This window comes from Mustela putorius, unplaced genomic scaffold (genome assembly GCF_011764305.1).
Source record: "Mustela putorius furo isolate JIRA1106 unplaced genomic scaffold, ASM1176430v1.1 tig00000596_pilon_pilon_pilon, whole genome shotgun sequence".
NCBI lineage: Eukaryota > Metazoa > Chordata > Mammalia > Carnivora > Mustelidae > Mustela > Mustela putorius.
In genome coordinates, this window is record NW_025421428.1 from 3,914,557 (window position 1) to 3,939,338 (window position 24,782).

Sequence of the window (24,782 nt, forward strand, 5' to 3'; positions counted from 1 at the left end):
GAGAAGGGCCTGCTTGCAGGAATACCCAGTCATCTAGTTGGAAAAGCCGCCAGATGGAATACAAAAGGAGAAACCCAGACGCTCATGGAGACAGCCTTGGTTCATAAATCAGGTGGGGCCAGGGGCTGGGGGCCCATTCGCCATGGAGCCCGATTCCCTCCTGGACCAAGACGACTCCTACGGTAAGAGGGCCCCGGCCCCTGCAAAGTGGCAGAGTTGAGGATTTGGCCGTGCTGCTCCGCTGCTCGGCAGACTTTTCTCTGCTTGCTGCAGGAATCCGAGTTGATGCGGGGAGGCCGGCAGGCGGCTGGGCACCGTCTGGTCCTGGGGCCTCTGGGTGGGCATGGGTGCTCCGGGGGAAAGGGCACAAGGCCGAAGCGTTCCCCCTGGGCAGAGCCGGGGGCAGCCCCTTGGACTCTGGACATGAGTAGGGTCAGGGGAGGGAGAGAGAGTTTGGGTTGCTTCTGTTTTGCTCTTGGCCAAGAAGGAAAGGAAGGAAGTTTGCAGCCCCCCTGCCTGTCTGCCTCGCTCGGGTCCCCAAGCCTGCCGGGTGCTGTGGGGAATTTAATGAGTGAGATCCTGCAGATAAATATAGATGGACCAGGCTTCAGGAACGCACCCTGTAATTAACGCCCGGCTGAAGGCACGCCCCACTTTGCAGGCCCCCGGGGGGCTACCACGGGGGCTGCTCCTGCTGCCCCTGCTGCAGCCTTTGGGGTGACTGGAAACCCCAGGGAAGATTGCCGGGGCACAGTTGCCAGGACAGAGCTCTTGCTGCGAGCCTGGGACAGGACTTGTTAGACTCGGAATGGCTCAGCCGGGGTTAGGTTCTGCAGGCTTGGAGCTCCAGAGACGCAGGGAAGAGGAACCCCTGCCCAGCCTGGCCAGGGAGATGCCCATCGGCTGGAATGCCAGGGCGCCCTGGCTGTCTCTGGGCAATGTGTGCCTGAAAAAAGCAGGAGGGCCAGGGTGCCTGAGGGGCCGAGGCAGGGTGGGGGGGACAGCAGATTTGGGGGTTCAGCAAGGAGAAGGCCCTGTTGGTCAAAAAGGGGGCGTTGAGAAGTGGCCTTACTCCAGCTCGGAGCTGCCTTTGGGGGCCCAGGTCCTTCTGGGACCACAGTTCCTGCGAAGAAAACAGGGTTCTCCCTCTGGACCCCTCTCCCACCCCAACCCCAGCCAGGCCTGGCCTCCATACAGACTCAAGGCCAAATTTCCTTCCTTCTGCAGGAGCTCAGCTCTTTCCAGGGAGAGGGGCCCTTTGCCATGTTCGGGGCTGTGATCCTCCAGGGAGATCTGGCAAGGCCCAACCATGGACCTGGCACTGCTGGGCAGTCAGGGGACTAGAGGATGTCTGCTGAGTGACCCCCCCCCCCGCCGCGTGCCCAGCTGTGTGCCACGGGCACGGGTACAGAAATGATGAGCTAGCTCAAGCTGCAGAAATAGTTTGTGCTTACTGAATGGAGGGAGGAAAGAGAGAAAGGGGAGGGGGGAGGAGGAAGGGGCAAAGAGAGGCCCCTGACCCGGAAGAACTCCCAGCCTCGAATGGGAGACAGACAGACAAATAAAATGAGTCTGGATTGAGTGATGAGTTCTCTGGGGAGTGGGGCACAGACAGTCTGAGATATGCTCCCGGAAAGTGCTCACCTGAAACTTGGTATAGCCTTGCCCGAATGCAACTCTATAGACGGCACAGACCCTTCGCTGGGGGACCAACCCATGGCCAAGTGAGGCTCTCTCACTTCTCCCAGGGCTTCGTCTCCCCACCTGGGACCCAGAGCCCCGAACTGCTGTTTCCTGGTTTTCGAGCAGCAGCCTCTGGGCAGGGCGAGGCTGGTACCCTGGAAATGGTGTGCACCCTAACTAAAGGGCCCCATGCATGGCGGGGGGCACCTTGTCTTTACCTGTTTTGGGAGACTGTTGCTGGTCTTCTGGAAGCTGGTCAGGTCGTAAGGTGCCTAGGAGCCATGAGGAAGAGGCAAAGGGACAGAGGGAGCCTTAGGAAGGAGTTAGGCAGGAACGGAGGGGAGCCCAGGCTCTTGCAAGTGATCTCGGGTCCAGCCGAGAGGGGTCTGGCTCCAGCATGCCTGGGAGGCCCAGAGCAGAAGGAGCCTCCTGGACCAGGCCAATGAAGGAAAACCATGGGCTCAGAGTCACTTCCTCTCTATGTAGCTAACTACTTTCAGGTCCTGTGTTAAGTTTTGGGGTTGGAAAGGCAAGTGAGACCTTATCTTTGCCTTCATGACATTTCTAGGTTAGGCTGGGAGAAAGGAGAGCACCCTGGTGGGGGAGATCAAGGCACTGTGGAACCCCTCACCCACATGTGGAGTCCAGGAAGGCTTCCTGGAGGAGATGACTCCTCCACTAAAGAAGTTGATGACTCTTTCCTTCATGAAACCCTTTCTTCACCTGGCTGCTGGGAGAGGTAACTCTCCTAATTTTCTCCCACCTATTTCTCAGTCTCTTCTTCTGGCTCTTTCTCTTGAATCCTTACTTTGTCTTGCTACCCACACAGTCCCTTGACCAAGATCTGCTGCTTCTGCCTCCCTGCATGATCTAACTCTTTCTCCTTCATGCACCCACTCCTTAGACTCTGGTCCTACTGATCTGAACTTGTTCACAATCATCAAAGTCGTTGTCATCCCAGGGCCTTTGCACATGCTGTCTGCTTTTCCGGGAACACTCTTCCTCTCACTCTTCAGTAAGCTAATTCCTCCTCCCCCTCTTATTCCCAAACTCAACTGAAAAGTCACTTCCTCAGAGAAGTCTTCCCTAGATCATGTTCCTGCGATCCATCTAATGAGATCTTACTCTTACTTTCTCTTTTCCTTGATATGGTCTGCTCCTATCTGTACAGGACGTTATTGTGTGTGCATGTGTGTGTGCTTGAACTTGACGTATCCCCAACTCTCTGAGCTCTCGGACGGCTGTTATCCCCTGAGCATAACTCTCTGCCTGGCCCAGAGTAAGCATCCAGCACACATGTCGAATGAGTGAGTGAACAAATTCTGTTGGCCCAGGCAAAGAGGTGAGGAAAGGCATTCCAGGCAGATAGAACAGCAGGTGCAAAGGCCAGAGAAACTTCTGAGGGTTCCCTGATACTTCCAAGGAGGGTGGTGCTTTGGGTCGGGGTTGACAAGCTGAGCTCCTTGGGGGACTCGGAAACTTCAGTGGGTACAGGGTTGGGAGAGGCACGGCTGGGAGTGGGGCTCTGGGCCCCCTTCCATGGCTCAGATCAAGCAAGACTCTCTCCTTCCATCTGGTGGAGAGCCTGAGCTTTGATTCCATCCACCTGGTGCTCCAGGAATGAAGGGATTTGGGCCACATCCCAGCCACTGGCGCAAATGCTCTGGAGGGCGGCGCCGTGTGGAAGGGGCCTCAGAAGACAGGACTGAGCAGTGCCCTATTAGATGGTCCTGAGGTGAGAGACCCTTGGAGCAAGGCCAGTGAGGGCTGAAGTGGCTGAGGGAGTGGCAAACACAGGAGCAGGGGTTTCTTTACACAACAGTCAGAAACAAGAAGGCAGGGAGCAGAAGCCCTTCATGGGCAGGCCTCGTGTGTAAATCGAGGCAAGGCTCAGACAAGATCTGGGCTGACCCCCTCTGACTGCCTGACAAGTCTGGCTCAGAGAAGCTCTTCCTTCCCTTCTTTCCAGTTGCGGAGGAAGAAAACAGGAGGACCCTGTTTTCTCACCCTGTAGAACATTCTCTGGTCGGGTTCTCACGCCGTCCTGCCACTCCTCCACTTGCCGACGTGGCCTCCCACCCCTGTCTGTGGCACCCCTTGGTGCTTCCCTGATGAGGGCATGTTTTGATCGCCTGGTCGCTAGTCAGACTCCCATTTAAGACCATAAGGTCCTTGAGGGCAGGGCTGTGCCTTGGTTGCTACTGCATTCGCTGTATGAATGAATGAATGAATGAATGAACAAGCGAATGAGTGAATGCCCCTGCTGGATCCCGCCCCGGACGTGCTCTGGGTCCTCAGGCATCATCCCCCACTCTGGGCATGATGTTCCCTTCATGGTCGTTTATACCCCACACCCCGGAATGATCTGGCTCTGACCATCTAAAATTCTAAATCCGACTCAGCACTTGGTGCCCTGTCCCCTCCCCGCGGCTCGAGCCTCATCCTGGCTCCCTTCGCCTTCGCGCGCCCTGGACCAGGTCCCTGCTCCTCGCTCAGCCTTGGTTTCTTTGTCTGACAAATGGGCAGACTTGGCAGGGCCCTGCCCGCCTCCCTGGCTGTCTTGGGGAGTGACAAGGTAAAATCTCATGAGACTGGACACCTGGGAAGGGGGGGGGGGGATCTGTGATTCCTGGAGGGAGTTGGGCTTGGACAGAGAGCCGGGATCAGTGCTCTGGAAGGGGCTGGTTGCTCGGAAATCCTGGGGGCAGAAGAGGCTTCAGTTTCTTCCTGGTGATAACCAGCGGGGACATCTGCCCCCGTTGAGGGGGTCCCAGTAGGCTGGCAGACGGAAGTGATTGCAGGTTCAACAACCAGGCCTATTTACTGAGGCCCTTTTCTGGGCTGAGGTTCCATGCAAGGTCCTTCATGGACTTTGTCTGCTCGAGTCCTCAACGCCATAGACCCGTTGTTGTTAGTTCCATTTTCCGGATGAGACAACTGAGGCTCTGGGAAGTTAAGTGATGGCCAAGGTCATACAAGGTGATTTGAACCCAGGTTGCTCCAGAGCTCAGGACAGAGCTGTATCATTGCCCCTCCGGGTGGCCCCTTCATGTCCCCCCAAAAAATCCTGCCTCCTGGGAGGGTTTGCTGGCACAGCTCTTGGGAGGAGCCCAATGCGGCAGCAGCCATAACCGAAGGCCATATGCACCCAGCTGGGAACAGCGAGCAGAAGCAGCTGTGATGGGACAGGGTCAGTCTAAAGAGAAGGTTATTTTGGGCTAGAAGCTGTCAGGGGTCTGATGTCACCACTCACCAGCCCTTCCCATGAGAGGAGGAACCGAAGATGTCAGAAGCAGGTTTGCCTCAGCTGGTAACAGATAGACAAAAACCGTAAAAGAACAGCTGTATGCCTGGTCATGCGCCTCCCTTTCATCATCTGGCTTCCCCTCGCCAGCACCCTGTGGGGTGGGGGTTAGCATTCTTGTGTTAGAGATGGGGAAACCAGCTCAGAGAGGCTGAGTGACCCACCCAGATCACACAGCTAGTGAGTGGCAAGGCTAAGAGTCATGTAGGTTTGTCCCACCCCAGAGCACATGCTCTAAACCCATGCCCACTAGGTCCTTCTCTAAGGCTGTGTCTATGCGGGTGGACTTCTCGGGAAGGGCGTTCAGTCCTGGCCTGCCTCTCAGGACAAGAGCCTGGGACCTCCTCTTGCTCTGCCACTTAGCTAACCCAACAGGTCTTGGGCAAGGACCTGGGTGGGCCCTCAGCGAGCTTTAGCTTCCCTGTCTGGGGAACTGGGTAGTGATGCCAGGCTGGCCCACTTGGGCTGGGGAAAGAATGCAAGACCCTGATTCCTTCCATCCTGCCCTGGGGCTCTGCCCTGGGCCTGCTGGCCACCGAAGGAACAGGAATAGCCACGCTCCTACCCGGGGCCCTTCCCCAGGTGGACGAGCGAGGCCAGTGAGGCAGAGTGGGGGCCCCATTAACTGAGCACCTAGTACATGCCAGCTCTGTGATGTGTTCCACACGGAGTCACCGGCTCCTGGCAGAGGAAGGAGCGACCTCACTGCGCACACGAGACAATCGAGGCTTAGAAGGGCCCACAGACACAGGCTCTAGTGGGGGCACTCAATTCAAGCGCAGGACTCCAAGACTCTTGTGCCTTTTTCCACATTCTAGGCTGTTCTCTGGGTACTCTGGCCCCCAATCCAAAGCCCTTCCCATGCCCAGGAAGGCCTCGGTCCCGCTGGCCAGCCATGCCTGGGCCTCTGACCCTCCCCCGTCGGGCAGGTGGACGGGGGTGGAGCCCCCGCCTTCTTGCCCCATTGCCTCATGGGAGTCTGGGGAGAGGCTAAATCAGGAAAAAATAGTCAATAAAGAAGAACAATGAGGATAGTCGGGAGGAGCTTAAATCATTTATGTGCCCAAGCCTCAGCAGCTGGCTGCACGAGAAGGCTCGGAAGTGGGGCCCAGGGAGGGGGACGCAGAGGGCAGCCCCGGGTCTGGAGCTGGGCCAGGCCGAGCCAGGAGAAAGCTCAGGAGAAAGGAGCTCCTGTCCCCCAGGGAGCAAGGCTCCTAGTGGGAGGAGGGAGGAGCTCCTATTGTTTAGAAAGCAAAGACATCCCCCCCCCCCACTCTCCACAGGCTTCTGGTGGGCTCCCTCTGGAGCTGCTGTTGGCAAACACGCCCAGGCCTCAGCTTCTGGCCTGGGCTACTTGGCTCTGCTCATCAGAGGGCTGGGGATACTAGTAGCCACCTCCCACGGCTCCCACTCTTGAGAGGACCACGCCAATAGATCATGCCTTCTTATGCCGTCCAATGGGCAGGTGGGGGCCCCCCCGAGGGAGGAGGAACCAGGAAACACTCAGGGTCCATCCTACCTCCTGTGGATCCTGAGATCTACCCTCGCTCCAGCTCCCAGCCCCCACCTCAGGCCAGGCCCCCCTTTGGACTCCTAGAGGGCTGCCTCACCCCATTCTGGGTCTCCCCATCTCAATCCATGCCCCAAACTCATCCTCGATGTGCAGCCGAGGGGACCACTCACCGGCATCTTAAAGTCCCACCCCACTCACTGCAGTCAGAAAAAGTGAAAAATCATTGACACAGCCTCCAGGCAGTCCACCACCTGACCCCAGGTTGGCGCCTCTGCCCTTGTCTCCCGCCACACCCCTTCTTTCTCCCCACCCCCATCTCCATGAATCAATCACTGCCTTGAATGCGCTGTCCTTCTCCTCCTCCCTCATCTTTGCTCTTGTGTGCCCCCTGCCTGGACCAGTCTTGTAATACAGCTCTCCCTACTACTTCTCCCCCAACCTGGCCACTCTTCCTGTCATCTCCTCCAGGAAGCCCTCCCTGACTACCTTACTGGGCTCAAAGGCACGCTGAGCTTCCTGCTGTCCTGTCACACACTGATGAGCACAGTCCATTTGCTTTCCTGCTTGTCTCTACCTCTGGGCTGTGAGCTGCTTCAGGAGCCAGACCGCAAACTTGGAGACTGAGACTCGGTGGGGTGGAAAAAGAGGTCAGGATGACTTTGCCTCTGGCCCGTGGCAGGAATGTTGGTGTCCACACCAGCGGGGGACGTGAGTGGAAGAGCAGCTTCTCAGTGGGAGTGATGTCCTGGGCTTACTGTGTCTGAAAGGCCTGCGGGACCTTCCGGGGGTTTTCCGTAGAAGGGTCTGTGATGGTCCTTCCAGATGTGACCTGGGGAGAGGCCCCAGCTCAGGGTAGAGGACAGGAGTGGCTGAGGTCTTCCCAGCTGTGTAAGTTCCACTCCCATTCCCAGGCTTTTGGAAACCTTACCCATCTGCCCAGCCAAAGTCTTGCCACCTCCTCCAGGAAGCCAGCCTTGATCAGCTTGGCTGAAGCTGTTTGGTTTTCTCCTTTACCATACCCTCTTGACCATTACCGCATCTAGTCCTAAGGCATCCCATGACGATGTGACGATGTGACGATGAGGTCACAACCCTCTGTCTCTCTTGTAGCCTCCACATTGTCCTGCACAGGGCCCCCCAACACAGAATAAAAGGCACGTGGCGCACCCTGTACAGAATTGCTTCCCAGCAGTCTCAGCCAGTGGAATTCTAGGGAAAAATGAAAGGAAGCCTAGAGAGGCTTTGGGTCAGATGGATACAGGCAAGCCGAGGGGGAGGTGGGAGGCAGGAGGGGTGGCTTTCTGTCCAATCCGGAAGCGTGTGCCGGGTGGCTAGATCCTCATAACCCCCGGCTCCGAGGCCCTGCAGCCAGTGACCTACATCCCGGTGTGCCTGTGTGTGCGCGGACACACACGCATGAAAGCACGTGGAGGGCGTAAGCACGTGTGAGCAGGACAGAATGCCTGCGAGGGGGCCTCTGTCCTGGCTGGCTGTGGGGGTCCCACATGTGTACCCCGAGCTCCCACCGACTCTGCACCAGAACGCGTGGGTCTGTGCTCCAAAAAAGCCAGCTCGAGGTTGCGCGGTTCCTGAAGTGGCAGCTGGGGTGTCTGTCCCCGAACCCCCACCCCTACTTCTGCCCTGGACTCTCTCTCCCTTGACCCAAATCTTAGACAAAGGGCCTCCCTTGCCGTAGCTAATGGTGGGGTGGAGGGCGGCCGCTAGGAGGAGCGGCAGTGGAGGGAGACAGCGCGCGGCTGTACCAGATGGTACCGGAGAGGTCGGGAGGGCAGGAGGTAGGTGGGCTCCCCAGCAGAAGCTGAAAGGGGGGGGGTTGTCTTGAGAGCCTGACTCAGGAGCCTTCTGGGGGCTGGCCCAGATCTGTCCCTGCTTTCTCTCCGGAACTGGGAGTGGGACTAGAAAGGGGAGGCCCGTCTTTGACCGAATGGCCATGCCAATTCCACGGCCCAGAAGCCAGGGAGCCCGGGAGGGTGTCTGCTAGGACAGCTTTTAGTCTTCCCTCTGGCCAGCTCTGTAGTGGGTGAGGAGGGGTCCCCACGCTCTCTCTCCTGGGGCTCTTCCCCCATCCTGGGCCTCTGATAGCTTGGAGGGGAGGGACAGGACCTCCTCAGTCTTCTCTCTCTCTCTCTTGCTGTATCTCTGTTGCGCTCTGTCTCTTGTGTCTGTCTCTCGATATGTCTCTTTCCATCTCTCTGTCTCTCTGCCTCCTTGTGATTCTAAGGGGCAACAACTGCTGAAGTTGGAGGGTCATGGAGCCTGGGAGCTCATGTTTTTGTTCTCTCTCTCTCTCTCTCTCTCTAGCTCTCACTGAAGTTGACGAACAATGTTATATTGATTTCAGGTGTATGACATAGTGACTCAACAATTACATACATTACAAAATGCTCACCATGAGAAGTGTACTTACCATCTGTCACCAAACAAAATAATCACAACATTCTTGACTGTATCTCCCACGCTATACTTTTCATCCCTGTGACTTATTTCTTGGATAACTGGAAGTTTGCACCTCTGGATGCTCTACACCTGTTTCGCCCACCCTCACCCCCCTCCAACTACCTGTTCATTCTCTGGGTTTATGAGTCTGTCTCTGTGCTGTCTCCCCAGAATTCCTAAGATGCCAAGCCACCCCTCTGCTCAACGCAATGCCCCGTCCCCTGAGCCAGCTCGGCTAAGTCGGGGTGGCCGCCCACCTGTGGGAGGTCACGGTCCCAGCAGGAGAAGCTGAGCCCAGGCAATGACTGGAGAGCTGAGAAGGGAGGCCAAAAAGACCAGGAGCCAAGAGGGTGGTCACTCTCGTGGCAGGGGGCGCTCAGCCGGGCCTGCTCAGCTTCCGGTTTCCACTGCTGTGGTCTCAGGCGTCTCCATTCCCCGAAGTCCTTGGAAGCCCAGTGCAAGCTCAGCTTCTAGGGGGAAGTAAGAGGGCAATTAATCCTTGTCCTCTCGGCCCCAAGAGTAGATGGCTGTCCAGCGCACCTTGACAGGATAGACCAGCCAGACAGGGAACAGGGACAGGGACAGGACACCGCACAGCTCATGGAACTCTTGCCGGAAAACCCATTTTGTAAAGGAGGAAACTGAGGTGCAGGCACGTTTGGTGATTAACTTCTGGTCCAACTACTGAGAAGTGGCAGAGTCAGGATTCGAACCCTGGCCCACCGGCTCCAAAGCCACATGGGTCCCACTGTGTGCCAACTCTGAGTGTCCCATGTGCCTAGCATCCCGGGAAGAGACAGGAGGGGCTGTGTCTGTGCTATGGGGGGGGGGGGCTGGGGTCTCCACTCACCTCACCCATCCATTATGTAGATGAGCCAGCTGAGACTCAGGAGGGCCAAAGCCGCAGGATCTGATCCAGACGGCTTCTGGAAGGGGCAGCTGGGGCGGGTGTGGGCAGCAGCGGAGAGCCCCCACGGGCAGAGGGGCTGGAGAGAACTGAGATTTAGGTAAGTGGAAGGCAGCAGGGAGGGAACCCCGACAGGGGCTGAGGTGGGAGTGAGTGTCTGGAGTGTCCCAGCCTGAAGCATGGCATGGGGGGTTTTAACCTCAGGTGGGGCCTCTGACCTTGGCACTGGTGCCTCTTGGGGCTGGAACACTGTCGAGTCGGCTGTCCTGGGCCCTGAAGGATGCCCAGTAGCATCCCAGGCCTCCCCCAACCAGTCGCCAGCAGCATACCTGCCCCTCACCCCAGGACAAGCTGTGACAACCAAGAATGTCTCCAGACATTGCAAACTGTTCCCTGGGGGATAGAATCCCTTCTGGTTAAGAATCAGTGCCCCAGAGTAAGCAGGAGCCCTGGAAGGGAGCCAGGGAGGGACAGGGTCCGAACTGCCACCGGCGATGGCCTGCACGCCTGCCCCGGGTCCCGGACCCTCAGTGCCCACTAGTTCAGCCTTATCCTGTGGCTGACCTGAGGCCAAGTGAGTGCGGATGCCAAGACAGGTGCCCAGCTGAGTGGTGGAACAATAGGGCTTGTGTTTGGAGAAGGAAACTCCTCCTCTCCCACCGCAACATGGGGAGTGGGGAGGCAGTGATCCAAGAGCCAAGAGGGGCTGCAAGGCTGGAGCAGGGGCTTGTCGGAGCCAAGAGTAGGATAGAAGGGACTAGAATGGGGCGGGGAAGCTAACTCCCTGCCTGGGCTCCTGTTCACAAACAGAAACCCTAAAACCAAAGCATCCCAGCCAACTGGGATGGAATTTCCAACTTTCTAACCCATCTTGACCCCATGGTCCTGGGGCTGAAGGGGTCAAGGGCTGCATTCCAGGCTGGGGGCCTGGCCAAGGTGGGGACTCCCTGCAGCCTGAAAGCCCTCTTCCCTCCTGTGCACATGCAGTGTCTCCGAGGGAAGCAGGGCTCCCTGGAGGGTGTTGAGGGCAGGTGGGAGCTGGAGGGAATGAGGGGGAGGAAAGCCCCATCGTCAGGGTCTACCCCTTCCCCAACCATGTATGCAGCCAGAGGATCTAAAATGTGCATCTGATCCCTCTTATGGCTCCGTAGACTGCTCGACCCTCAGGAACCAGCCCACCGCCCTTAGGACAGCCTTTCAAGGATGCTTTTCTCACTCCACCTGCCATTCCCCAACCCCCCCCCCACCGCCCCCCCCCAACCACCAAGTTCACACTTCAGCCATGTCGAGTGATAGCCAGCCTCCCCGGCCTCTCTTCTGAGCCTGGAACGCCCGCCTCCTCCCAATGCAATGTGCCTTACCTGGGCTAACTCCTACACATACGTTGGTGCCCAGGGGTAACCAAAGCCTTCAGGAGGCATTCCCAGGCACCATGAGTGTTGGGCCTGGTGATTGGGAGCACTGATTCCTCCAGAACACAGCTGTCCCTGAGCATTTTAGAAGGAAGGGAGGGGGGGGGTATTAAGAAAAAAAAAAAACAAATATGTTTTTAGAGAGGGGGCAAGACAGAAGAGAGGAAACAAATAGACATAGACAGCAGTGGGAGGGGAGTGACCTGTCTTCACGGCCACCGGGGAGTGTGCCTGGATGGGCTGGCCCCGCAGCCTGTGCAGAGAGGCACAACCGGGTCTTGCTGACATGCCACTCTTGGATTCGGCCCCTTGATGCCCCTAACAAGGCCGGACAGGTGTTCGGGGGGAGGGGCCCACCCTGCACGTCGTTGAGTATTGCCAGCACTCAGTGGAGCTCAGATTCCTTGGACCTACGTCCAGACCAGTGGTTTCCCAACCGTCGAAAGAGTCCTGGGGTCCCATGGAGATGCCAAAAGATTGCCAAGTAAGAGAGACTCCCCGCCTTTGCCCCAGCACAGCTCTGCCCAGAGCAGCTGGTTGTCATCTAAATATTGGCTTTGCCTGAAATTTTTCATTCGAAACGAAGGTTCTGTGGCTCCACCCGTTTATAAAGAACCCACCTCCTCAAAGAGACAGGAAGGCCCAGGCCCGGTGAGGAGCAGAGGGGCCGAGGCACGTCGACCTCCTGGCCCTTCCCGCGGGAGGGCTTGACCCTTGGCTGGAAGCCTGAATGTGAGCGAGTGATTGGAATCTGGAAGTAGGTTTTGTTTGGTGACAGTGAAGGACAGCAAAGGACACTTGGTTTCTGTGGTGGGGGTCGGGGTGGGAAAGAGGTACCGCTCCGGAGTGGAAAGGAAAGGGCAGAGCTGGGCGGTCGGTCCCTATGCTCACAGTTTAATCACGACTTAACTCCATTTCCTCACTTGACCTTGGCCAAATTAGCCCCTTTTGGAGACTCTGTGTCTTCCTCAATAAAATAGGACGACACTCCCATACCAGAGTTGTTGGGAGGGGTGCACGAGAACACAGAGGAGGGGCTCAACAATTCCTGGTGGGCTCAGGATTCTCCCTGGTCCATGAACTCGAGGGAGTTCACAGTCCAAGGTTCAAATCCCAGCTACGCCCCTTACTAAATGTGTGACTTGATGCAAGTTAACCTCTCTGCCTAGGCTTTCCCATCTGCAAAGTGGGGACCGTAGTCGCACCCACCGGCCTCACGGGAAGTAATGACTGTATAAGCACGAAGTACCCAGAACAGGGCTGCGTACGTTTGCTATCAATAGTTGTATTCAAGTAACAGCGGAGACCAGGTCTTGCAGAGGAGAGAGCCCAGAAACGGAGTCAAGGAATCAATGAGATAATGAATGAATACGAGAAAAGTCAGGGCCCCCTGCAAATGCCTCCCGGTCCTCAAGACACCATTAGTGGTGTCTTCCAGCTGCTGCTCTTGGCTACGACCTTGCCGCCACCCCGCTCCCTGTGGCTCAACCTCGCCCTGCATTTTTCTGCAAACCCGTAGAGGTAGGATTCCCATTCTGCCCCTAGATGACTTTGGGTGATAAAGAAGTAACTTCAGCCTCTTTGAATTGAATCTTCTCTCCAGAACGTGTAACAGACCTGGAAATTGGAATTGCCCTGGAGCTGATTATTCTGGGAGGGCACCTCCTGGCATTAAAACTAAATTAGATTAAGGTACCTCTGTTATTAGCAAAATAATTCCCGACGATTACAGAATGCGGCCATGAATCCTGATGGCAGGCGAACTTCAGGTGACTTACTTGAGACAAATAACGGTGCGGAAATCACAGGCTCATCTCATCGCTTCTCTGTAGTGTTGCAGTCAGGTAATTATGCTAATGGTTATAAGAAACCACCTTCTGTGGTCTGGGATTGGGAGGGCTTGAGGCAGAAATGTGTGGGGTGGAGATTACCTGCTTCGATCCAAAGTGGCCAGGCGCCATGTTTGGTGCTAAAACGGGCCATTTCTGGGGAGCTGGTTTGGTCCCTTGTCAACCAGGGGAGAAACCTGTTATGCGATTGGAATTGCAGGGGCTTCATTATTCATCTCTCTTCAGATCATCTTAATATAGGAAATTGAATTTGTCTAAGTTCCACTGTTGGGCATGGCAATTCCGAGAAGCAAATTAAGCTGTAAAAGCTCAGGACCTTTGCAGTTGGTTCTGTTCGGCTAATGTGTATCTGTGCCCACTGGGTGCCAGGCTATGATCTAGGCATGCCCAGGGAGAACATGCCAACATTTGAGAGTGTCTGGTGCTCTCAGCAGCCTGGCAGAGGTAGTATGGTCCCCAGTGCAGAGACAAGGAAACGAAGGTTCAGAAACATGAAGTGACTTGCCAAAGGTCCTTCTGCTACTGATCGGTGGACATGATTACTTCCATTCTCCCAGAGAAATCTGGGAGGCTTCCTGGAGGTGTGGACACGGGGAGGGCATAGTGGGGAGGCAGAGGATACAGTGTGGCAAACACTCAGAGGCAGGAGATTAAAGGGGGTTTTCAAAGGTGGGAGATGGGATGGCTGAGGGTCACACAGTAGAGGACCCCCAATGACAGCTGAGGGTTTGGATGATGGAGGGATACCACAGAATCCGTTCCGAGCATACCAAGCTGCAGTTTGGTGGGGCCTACTACTGGGCTGCTGGCAGGACCAGGATAAGAAGGTGAAATGGATAATTTTGGGGATAAGTATGTCCCAAATATTGCATAAGACAAACGTGTACTAAAAAATCATTCAGGGGCGCCTTGGTGGCTCATTGGGTTGGACCTCTGCCTTTGGCTCAGGTCGTGGTCTCGGGATCCTGGGATCGGGCTCCGCATCGGGCTCTCTGCTCAGCAGGGAACCTGCTTTGCCCTTTCTCTCTGCCTGACTCTGCCTGCTTGTGATCTCTCTCTCTATGTCAAGTGAGTGAATAAAATCTTAAAAAAAAAAAAAATTCATCAGTTATGTGAAATTGACATTTTATTGGGCATCCTGGCTGTCTTCTGGGTATCCTAGTCCAGCTGGGCTCCGGGCACAAGCTGTTTCCTCTGCCTTATGTGACTTTCCCTTATGGGCACACCTCCTGGCGAACTCCTATCCACCCTTTAAAGCCCTGTGCTCCTTACTATTCCTGTGGCAACATTTATCATGCACTCTGGTCATTAATTTCTTATGCAATTCTAATATCTATTCCTCCTTTGAGGAACCAACCTCACTTCCAGCAGCATAAGGAAAAAAAAAAGTTAAGGTCATGACTCGCTCCACTTCTGGACCCCATCCCTACCCCCAACTGCCTCCAATTTCTGTTTCTGTCTCCGGATGAGCCAGCCTCTCTGCGCCTCCTGAGAACCTGCCTGCTTCTGTGAGTAGCAGTCACCTCTCTCATTGGCTCTGGCAAAGTCACAGGGTCTCCTGGGTCCCTCCCACCGGTGGGATACTCAGCAAGTGCTTCCCTTTCTCCTTGTCGCAGGGTGGGTTTCCGGGGGAGCCGGCTCAGAGACTGTTCTGAGGCTGGTGGCACCTGGGGACAGAGGGGCCTGCAGCGAGGCGGGGCAGAAGGAAAGAGGAGCTGCCCTGCGTGGGGTCTAGGGAGGGCCTGGAGCAGGGCTGGCCCTCCAGAGTTGTCCTGGGTAGTGTCAAGGGGCTCAGCCCTCAGTTGATCCATCACAGGACGCAGGACACCCTAGGAAAGGAGTGTCACCTCGGGTCGCAGTGGTTTCCTTTGGCAGAGGCCGCCCCCAAAGGGAACTGAGAGCTGAGGGCCATTTTGTAACAACCTCCACATGCCTGGGGGAGTGAGTCCTGCATTCTGGAAGAGGGGGTCTGGGCGGCATGTCCCAGCATCTACCAGTCCCCCACCCCCAAAACATTCCAAGCTCCTGGGCACAGCATTCAGGCCCCTCCTGCCCCAGCCCCACCTCCTTTGCCTCCGACCTGTCTCGCAGCCGCTTGCTTGGAGTTCCCAGGGCGTGCTGGGGGGCTTCACCTTGCCCTTCTCTTAGCCTGGGCTCTTCCCTCTTTGTCTGGCTCGTGTCTCTCTCTGCTCTGTTAAGACACGCTCTGAGGTCTTAGAAGTCTCCTTAGAAGACTTTTCTGGAGCCACTACTGTGGTCCACCAGCCCAGCCCTCCTCCCGCACCCCACAGCCACCCACCCACCTCCGGCAGTCAGGAGCACTCTGGGAGCTCCTCACGTGCGGGTCCCAGGGTCCATGAGCAGCCTGGGCACTCCGGGAACTCTCGGACGGCAGAGAGGGTGTGCCAGAAACCACAGAGAGGGAACCATGGCTTCCAGGCCGACCACACCGGGCAGGGCTGTGCCCCTTGGAACAGTGCCGCCCTGGGAACCAGAGCCTTTCTCCCTTTCGGGGTCATCAACTTTCTTCCACGCACAGTGTCCCACTCCAGCTGCATTCTCTCGAGGTATCTAAATCTTCAAACACCCCAGAGCTGGAGTGAGGTTTGCACATTACCGCTGTAGCTCCCTGTGACCTCAGTGCCCCGCAGGCACACAGGAACGAGCTCCCTTTGGTGTCCTCCTCTCCTTCCATTCACAGCACCCCTGTCCCGAGTTCCTGGGGGTCTGGGGCTTCATCACACGATCCATGCTAAGGCAGACCTTAAGCTGGGCAGGATTCCCACCTCGCGTGGTCATTTGCATGGGACAAAGTGGCAGCAGTAGCCCACGTCCACATCACCGGGGTAATATGACGTCGTCCAGTGTGATCTGGATCAGAGGATCGGCTCATTAGTTCAGAAAATCTCATCTGAGCCCATGAAACACAGAGTGCTGTTCTTTTCCAAGGACCGTACTGCCCTGCCCACTTTGTGTATTTGTTTCTCCCACGGCATGTAACACTGGCCAGCTCATCTCCTAGGGTGTGGACCATAAGCAATTTGCCATCCTGTATGTCGCCTTGATGGAAGCCCCCGACAAGAGGACATATGTAGATTTTGCGTATATGCTGTAGACGATGTATTTGGTAGTCTCAGACGCGTCCCTGGGGAGGGTGCCGCAGGCTCTGTCGCCCCTGCAGATGGAAGCTGGCAAGGAAAAGACGGGTCCAGATTGAGATCCCTGGGCTATGTACGAGAACAGATTGGAGGGGACCAGAGTGGACGTGGAGAGACGGGGAGGAGGGCTGCGTTTCTGAAATGCTGTGCAGCCCCCACCCCAGGGTAGCGCAAAGGACCGGAGGAAAGAGGACCAGAGGCACTAACCTGGGGCACACTTCTGACCCTCCCACCTCCAGGGCGGACTCCCGGGTGCTTGCTTTTGTGCAAAGCCAGGGGACACTCCCTGGCATTTATTTCTAGCCTCCTTCTTCGGTGGTAGGCAGCCCAGTTGGGTCCCATTCACCTTCCCCCGCAAATATCTTCCTCTTGGCCAATAGTCACATAATTGCTACCTGTTCCCAAAAATGGGGTCATGCATTTTGCCTCTATTACCTCATTGACTCTTCATGAGAACCCCTTGCAGTCAGCCCTAGCCACCGTCCTGGCTGTGCAGACACAGAAACTAGGGCTCAGAGGGAGGTAGCAGCCTGCCGCTTCTCTTCCAGCGGACACGTGGCTCAACGGAGAGGGGATCCCAGGTCTCTCTGACCCCAAAGGTCACATTGTATCCTCAAAACACTCCATGAGGACCAGGCATTCCATCTGCAAAGTGGGATTGCTCTCCTTTTGAGAGTCTGACATGACCCTTTCTTGTCTGTGAGCATTTGGGTCGACTTGCCCCCTTTATTCATTCATCCAGCCGTCCTAGGCCAGGCCTTCTGTAGGTAGTCAGGCTGCAGAGATGGATCAGACAAGGTTGGTGACAGGGGGGAGCTCCCAGTCCGCTCAGGGAGGGCACAGAGCCATAACCAGGTGTCACAGGGTACAACGCGACAGACACGGACAGCGGGGTGGGTGGATACAGGGAGAGTCGTCTGCCTGGAGAGTGGAAGAGGACCTCACAGGGGTTCCCCACGGGCTGAAAGGCCAGTGCTGGATGGCAACAGAAGATAGGGCAGGACGGATGCTCTAGGAAACGTTAACAGTCTGTGCAAAGGCACGGAGGCAGGACAGAGGCTGGGGGGCTTGGGAGATCCTGTTGTATAGAGTGAGGCAGTCTCCCCTGACTGGGACTAGGGAACACAGGATCCCGGGGGAGTTCGAGGAACAGGCTGTACGTGTTCTCAAGTCTTACTGAGCATTTCGCCGTGAGTCAGACTTTGGTCTGATCACTTCACAGACACGATGGTCATATTATTGAAATGAAGAAACTGAAGTTCAGAGCACGACTGCATTTTATGGGGATTTTGTGTTTTATCCTCTCCTGCTTGTTCTGTATCTTTGAAAAAGGTTCTGAAGAGTAAAACAAACACCCCTGACCCAGGTCAAGAAATAAAACCTTACCAATATCAACAAAGCCCCGTCCCCCGACCCTTCAGGTCTCCCTCCCTGCCCCCCGCCAGGCAAACGCCTCACTACATGGTGTATTCATCATTCCTCTGAATTTCTTCAGACTGTTACCAAACATGTGCATTCCCAGCAATATGTGGTATCATTCTGTTTCGCATGTTTTAACAATCTCTAGGAATGCTGTCTTCCAACGCGGTCTTCTCCAACGTACTTCCCATCCCCCCCCCCATCAACTTATGATCCATAAGGAACCCCCACCGATGTTCACAGCTGTACAGAATTTCATGGATTGGTCCACCATTTCTTTGTGCCTTCTGCTGTTGGACATCAAGACTGCCTAAGATTCATTACGAGGGTAAACACTGTGGCTGTGAGCAAGTCCCAGGTTTATCCCAGAAGCCAAGTTCTCTGGGTCACTGGGGTATGTAATGCCATCTTCAACGTTTCTAGACACTGTCAGATTATTCCCCAGAATGGGGCACTCATTTCCCCCCCCCCCCCCCCCGGTGCATGAGAGATTTCCCTGTGCTCTATATCTTCACCCACATTCTGCCTTCCTGCCTCTTTGGTTTTGGCCAATCGCACAGGTGTGCAAGGGTACGTCTATGGGGTTTGACTTTGCATTTCCCGGATGAAGAGTGAGGCTGAATGTCTTTTCATATGTTTATTAGCCATTCATGGTTTCCCTTCCTCAAATTGCCTGTTCATACATTTTACTCCATTTTCTCTTGTTTCTTTTGAAAATTGATTTGTAGAAGATCTTTGTATGTTTTGGAGATTGTGTTTCAAATATCTTCTTTTGACAGACAGGAATTTTACACTTTTTTAAAAAAAAAAAGATTTTATTTATTTATTTGACAGAGAGAGAGAGATCACAAGTAAGCAGAGAGGCAGACAGAGCAGAGAGCCGGATGTGGGGCTCGATCCCAGGACCCTGAGACCATGACCTGAGCTGAAGGCAGAGGCTTAACCCACTGAGCCACTCAGGCGCCTTGAATTTTATACTTTTTAAATTTTTTTTAAAGATTTTATTTATTAATTTGACAGAGAGAAATCACAAGTAGACGGAGAGGCAGCCAGAGAGAGAGAGGGAAGCAGGCTCCCCGCTGTGCAGAGAGCCCGATGCGGGACTCGATCCCAGGACCCTGAGATCATGACCTGAGCCGAAGGCAGTGGCTTAGCCCATTGAGCCACCCAGGCGCCCCATTGAATTTTATACTTTTTTAAAAAAAAAAGATTTTATTTACTCATTTATTTGAGAGAGAGAGAGCACATGAGCTGGGGGAGGGTAGAAGGAGAAGAGGATCCCAAACAGACTCAGTGCTGAGTGGTGGAGCCCGTCATGGGCTTGATTGCAACACACAGAGATCACGATCTGAGCCAAAACCACGAATTGGAAACCCAACCAATTGAGACACCCAGGTGCCCTGAATTTTATCCTTCAATTAAGTGTATCAATCTTTTCCTTGATAGTTTGTTCTTTTGAGGTCTTTTTTTTTTTTAAGATTTTATTTATTTATTTGACAGAGAGAGAGAGTGAGCACAAGTAGGGAGAGCAGCAGGCAGAGGGAGAAGGAGAAGCAGATTCTGGGGAGCCTGTTGTCGGGGCTCGATCCCAGCACCCTGCAATCATGACCTGACCTGAAGACAGATGCTTAACGACTGAGCCACCCAAACGCCCCAGCTTTGGGGATCTTTAAAAAATCTTCCCCTATTACACAGGTTCTTTGTGTTTAAGTCTTTAATCCACCTGGAATTTTTTTTCTTAATGGAAGGTGTGAGGTAGGGATTTCGTATCTTTTTTCCACAATGTGGATATCCAGTTACTCTAAAAAACATCCTTTATAGAGAAGCCCACCCTTTCCCAGTGACGTGCAGCACCACTCTTGCCGCATACCAGGTTTCCATACATGTGTGAGTCTATTTTGGCAGCCCTTGTTCTGGTCCACCACCAGCCTCTTGGTCTCTCCCTGGGCTAGTACCACACAGTCTAGCTGTACCTTATCAGGGCTTAGCTAAGGCACACCTTCTCCCTTGAATTAGAAGAGCTAGTGGCTTTGTGAGAGCAGATCTCCATCTTCTTCCTCTTTGAATTTCTTCATTTCTTGTTCCTGGGGCATGCCCCTCAGGTTTTTGTTTTTGTTTTTGTTGTTGTTGTTGTTGTTTTACAAAGCCTTTCTCAGATGCTATCTCTGGGGCTTCTCAGACTCCTTTTATGCATAAAGGAAACAGGCAGAGAGGTGAGAAGACTTGCCAAGGTCATACAATCAGAAGGTGTTGGGTGAGGCTTTCTGTAGGATATCGAAGCCACCCCGTCCATCTATCCCATCTTGCCTAGGCTCTGAAGACCTCTACTTGACCCTCTGGCTAATCTGATACGGGATTTTCACTTTTCCTTCTTTCAGGAAAGTAGCTCCTGAGTCCCGGGAGTGTGCCAGATTCTGTCGGTGCTGGGGACCAGATCGCATTGCTGGGGGGCTCCTCCCAGTGCTGGACACCAGTAGGAAGGGTGGGCATTTTATGGGAAATCGGCAAAGTCTGCAGAAGGAAGGCAGGTGGAGTTTCCGATTCGATTTAAAGAGCCCCACGCTGGGCGTGCACTTGGGGCCCAGGACTGCCTTCAGAGAGGACGCCGGCTTCCCGGGGGAATTAGAGGCGTCCTCCCTCCCTCCCTCCCGCCTCGAGAGGCAGGAATGCGAAGGATCAGCTTTCAGCAGAGCTGCGGCTGCCTTTCCCGGGAGCTCCCGGTGCAGGCCCTTCCCGAGCGGCCGAATTAACTGGTTCTGTCTGTCCAACTGGGAGAACAGCTCCAGCTAAAAATAGCGCCCTGCCCTGCGCTGGTCGCCGGGAGCCGGGGCCCGCGACCGTGGGAGTCCGGGCCGCGACAGTCCAAGGAGCCCGGGGAGCCCCGGACGCCCCACCCCGGGCCTGGCCCCGTCCCAACCCCCGAGGCCGCGGCGGAGGCCGCAGGCACAGCGCTGTCCGCACAGGTGCCGCCGAGGGTGGAAGGCCGGCGGGCGAAGGAGCGGCCCCGGCCGTGCGGGATGGGAGCGGGCGGCGCGGCCTCCCGCGCGCTCGCCTGGGCCTCCCTGCCCCTGCTGGGGCCTCCGGCCGGCGCGCTCTGCGAGGACACGCTTTGCTGCCGAGGTAAGGCAGGGCGGGCTGCCGGCGTGCTCTCCCTCTTCCCGGCACTTGCCGGCGCCTCTTTCTCCTTCCCCCACCCCAGGTCCGCCGCGGGGGGCGAGCGAGGGAGAACCCAGGCGTCGGCGCCGGGCGCTGGAGGGGAGCCAGGCGCCCTCCGCAAACTCACCTTTAGTTTGAAAAAGTCGCCGTCTCGCCACCACGACCGAGAAGGTTTTGTCTCCTTTTGGCCTCTCAGTCTTCCTATCTGGAAAATGGAACAATAGAATCGCCAAGCTTTAATATGTGTTGTGACCCCAAGAGAAGTTGGGGGGCCCGCTGCAGCAGATCGCAAGCGCCCTGGCGAAGTTTGCCCGAATCCAGACAGGATTCCCGAGGGTTTATGTTGGTGGGAGGGCTGGAAGCGCCTTGCCTGTGACCTTCCCTCACCCTGCCATCCGCCCAGAGCTCTGCACCTAGCATCAGCCCGCGGCCCCGCCGTCGGAGCCCGAGGCAAGCTCTCTGCGAAGTTTACGGGGTCAGAGGACGCGCGAAAATCCTTGAGGGAGAAGAGGATGTGGAGTAGAAAAGGGGTGAACCAAGCAGAGTCGCAGTCCACTCCTCAAACCTGTACCCCTATGGTCCCCAGGCTAAAGCCAGGATTTTGTCTTTGACATCCTAGGGGTTGGGGAGCGAGCGCAGTCCGGGCGCACAGAGGGCCTCCGCACGCTGGAGGAGACAGCGGCGCGCTCGACCCGGCCGGGTCGGGGTTGGGGTTGGGGTGCCCAGCCTAGATACCGGGTCCAAGCGGGGAATGGGCGGACGGTGCCGAGAGCAGAGGGGATCGCCCTGTTCAGTCTGGCAGTGTGGCCGGGGCGAGGTGGTTTGTAGTGGGGTCGATTGGCCAAACAGGTGCGCCCCCGCCCCGCCCTCTCCCCGCCTCCGCTCGGTCCCGGCCGGGCGGGCGGAGCTGCGGGTGGCGGGGCCTGCGATTGGCGGGGCTGGGCCGGCCGGGTGGCCTGGGGGAGCCCTGCTGCCAGAGCACCGCGGCGCAGGCGGAGGCACGGAGCCCGCCGGAGTGCGCTCCTGCCCGGCCCCGCCGCCTGCTTGGCCCGCTCCGCCTGCCTGGCGCTACGGAAACTTTCCTGCGTCCCCGCGACTCCGCCACCTCGTGACCCCGGTCCGGCGTGCAGCTGGGGCTCCGGCGCTTTCGGGATGGCAGAGCACAGTGGCCCCGCCGGCGCATAGAGGTACGAGCTGGGGCCCCCGCGCCGGTAGACGGGGGTCCCCGGAGCTTGCAGGGGTCCCAGAGGCACTTGAGGTTCGAGAGGATCTGGGGGACCTAACGGGAGGTATGGGGGTATCAGACTGAGGAGTGGGCTGCGACTTTGCTTTTCTACCCTACAGTCCCCCTGTGCCGCCAAACGGCCTTTGCGAGGTGCGTTGACCCTTTAAACTTCCCAGGGCGCCCTGCCTAGATCATTGGATCCTTGGGGGGAGAACCGCGCGCTCTAACAGGGAAGGCTCCCCGCCCCCGTCAGGGGCCTGCAGCCCGCAGGGGTTAGGGCGGCGGTTTTCTCCAGCCTCCCCACCGCAGCGCTTCCAGTGGTCTCCCCAAACTTAAGACCCTCCTCAGCTCACCCTGGGGGCTGGTGGTTGAACAGCAACTCCTCCCATCCCAGAGCCAGTCACCCCGGGGCACCCAAGTTTGAGGTGTTGTTTTGTTCAACCAGTAGCCACTCCTCGGTGTTGAGGGGGCGGGGTCATTGAAGAGAGGTCTGTTTTTGGTTTTCTGGGCTGCCCTGACCGGTGAGCTAAACAGGTCCCTAGGAAGAGGGACCAAAGGAACTTAGGTTCCAGTTCCCAGCCTGGTGGAAACGATTGGGTTTTCTGGTTTCCAGATGCTCCATTCTTCTAGAGCTGTCTGGCTTGAGTCATATGGAAACTGATCGCCCCCCCCCTTCTGCTATTTAGGGGTGAAATTAATTTTGATTCGAATTTAATTTTAATTGAGGCTGGGTGAGTAGGTAGCTTGTCACCTACACGAATCATCGTCTTTAACATTATTTCTCCTCTGTCAAAACCAAACATCTTTTCTTGACCTAAGACTATGCAGCCAAGAGTTCAAACCAAATCAGGCACCAGCTCTGAGGCCCAGAGAACTTGGGTGTAAAACCCAGTCCTGCCACTCACTAGCTGTGTGTTCTTAGGGAGCTTACCTAACCTCTCTGAGCTCAAAGGTCTCACGCCAGGGGGAAGTAGTGAGAATTTTGAAAGAGAAGGCATGGAAAGCACGTGGCTCATAGGACAACAGCCTTGGGCTCCAGTCCATATCCCGGAGCTTGGGCCCTCTCGCAGCCTGAGCCACCCAGACCCCATTGTGCCTCAGTTTCCCCTCCACGCAAAAGTTGATATGAACCAGCCCCCTCTTAACCAGCTCTTCTGAGAGAAGTGCACAGATGCACATATCCTCTGAGGCATATGATTTCAGTATGTTTGCAGGCCTCGGTTTAAGACAGACCCATCCATATCCCTCCTTGCCAGGAACTACTCAGAAGGCTTTTGCCTTTCTATCTACCACTGGCCTCTCTCTATCCGTTTTGGATTTGTGGAGGTAAAGGTTGTAAAGGACAGGACAGTGCAAATGTCCAAATTAACCAGCATTATAGGGAGAGGGACTGACCTGTAGACCCTAACCCAAAGTCACCTTCAAGAGCACCAGGCCACCCCCTCCCTTCTTCCTTCCCTGATATGGCATCTCCTGGTGAACATCTCGGTGTCTTCTTAGCCGCCATCCTCTAGAGACAGCAGAGTAGGCAGCTGGTTTCATGATAGGCCAACTCTAGTCTGATAAATTCTTCCAGTTTGGAGCAGAGATCTGTGTCCCCATTACTTCTACCCACTGGTTCTGGTACAACCCTTTAGGTGTCTCTTCCTGGCTCAGCGTTGTCCTGCAGTCCCCTGGTGCCTGGTGCTCGGTTCCTTCCCTTAGGCATTTGATACACGGAACTGAGTTTGACCGTGATGGTGACACCGTTTTTTGAGTGTTTATGACATGCTAGGTCCCGTGCTGAGCGCTTTGCACATTATTTCCTTGCATCCTTAAGACAACACCTTGAAGCTGATTCTTTTCTTGCTCTCATTTTGGTTTAGAGAGGTCACGAAATTTGCCCCAAATCATACAACCCATAAGGAGCCAAGGTGCATCCCAAACCTGGCATCTGCCTTTGGAGCCTGCGCGCCTACTGGTCCTTGTTGTCCTGTGCTGGTCCGTGTCATGTGCGCCCACGAGTGTGTGCACGTGTGGGTGTTCCCCCGGCCTGTGGTGAGTGCAGATGGTGTTTCCTCACAACCACCTGGGGGCACCTGTTAAAATGCAGATTCCACATCTCCACTCCAGGGCTAGGCAGCTGCACTTCGAAAAATTCGCAGAGCCGTTCTCACACACTGCACAGTCTGGGAACCTGGCCTCTCAGGTGTGCTTCGGGAGAGACGTGGGATATGGGTCCCAAGTGATCTAAAGTCAAGCCTTGGCTCTACTCTCTTCAGCTGGTTAGTTTTCCTTTCTGGGGCTTTCTCCCGATTGTAAAACGGACAGGATGTTATGCCCACTGGTGGGGCGGTGGCTCTCTGGGTGGATGTCAGGCATTACGGGGAGGCCCTTGGAGGACTGAGGCCACTCCTGCCACAGGAAGAGGAGTGTGGCAGCAAGCCTGTGGCTCCCAGGCTCCTGCTCACCCCACCTCTCTCCCCTCAAGGCCTGTGACCTCTGCTTTGTAGAAGGATTAGTGCACCTTGGGTGAGAAACTTGTGCTCATGTTTCTTAGCTGGGGTGGAGAGGCGGGCAGGATCACACAACCCCCCCCCCCAAAAACACACACGTCCCCTTCATCCTCCATGGCCCCATGATGACCTCAGTCAGGAGGAGCTGGGGGACCGCTTGGAAAGGGGAGAGGGGTAGGTCTGCTAGGCGTTTATCTGGGTTG

At 55.9% G+C, this 24,782-nt stretch overlaps 1 protein-coding gene and 1 long non-coding RNA gene across 6 annotated transcripts in view; one reads left to right on the forward strand and one right to left on the reverse strand.

Moving 5' to 3' along the window:
• The first annotated feature begins 11 nt into the window (after nt 1-11).
• Nucleotides 12-24,782, forward strand: part of LOC101675309 (DAB2 interacting protein) — a 186,355-nt gene continuing 161,584 nt past the window's right edge. For 3 of the 5 annotated variants that reach the window (XM_045082341.1, XM_045082343.1, XM_045082342.1), the window contains exon 1: nt 21,844-22,046. Coding sequence is in view for 2 of the 5 variants with exons in the window: in XM_045082345.1 (XP_044938280.1) it covers nt 20,721-20,823 (103 nt within the window). In the remaining 3 variants the exon portion in view is untranslated. Of the gene's footprint in view, nt 183-20,395; nt 20,824-21,843; nt 22,047-24,782 lie in introns of those variants that run through there. The other 2 variants (XM_045082346.1, XM_045082345.1) reach the window with 2 other exon arrangements.
• LOC101676996 lies at nt 19,372-21,685 on the reverse strand. The gene is made up of 3 exons (XR_006607423.1): nt 21,595-21,685; nt 20,987-21,064; nt 19,372-19,886 (listed from the first exon to the last, which is right to left on the reverse strand). It is a non-coding gene; the product is annotated as an uncharacterized LOC101676996 (long non-coding RNA).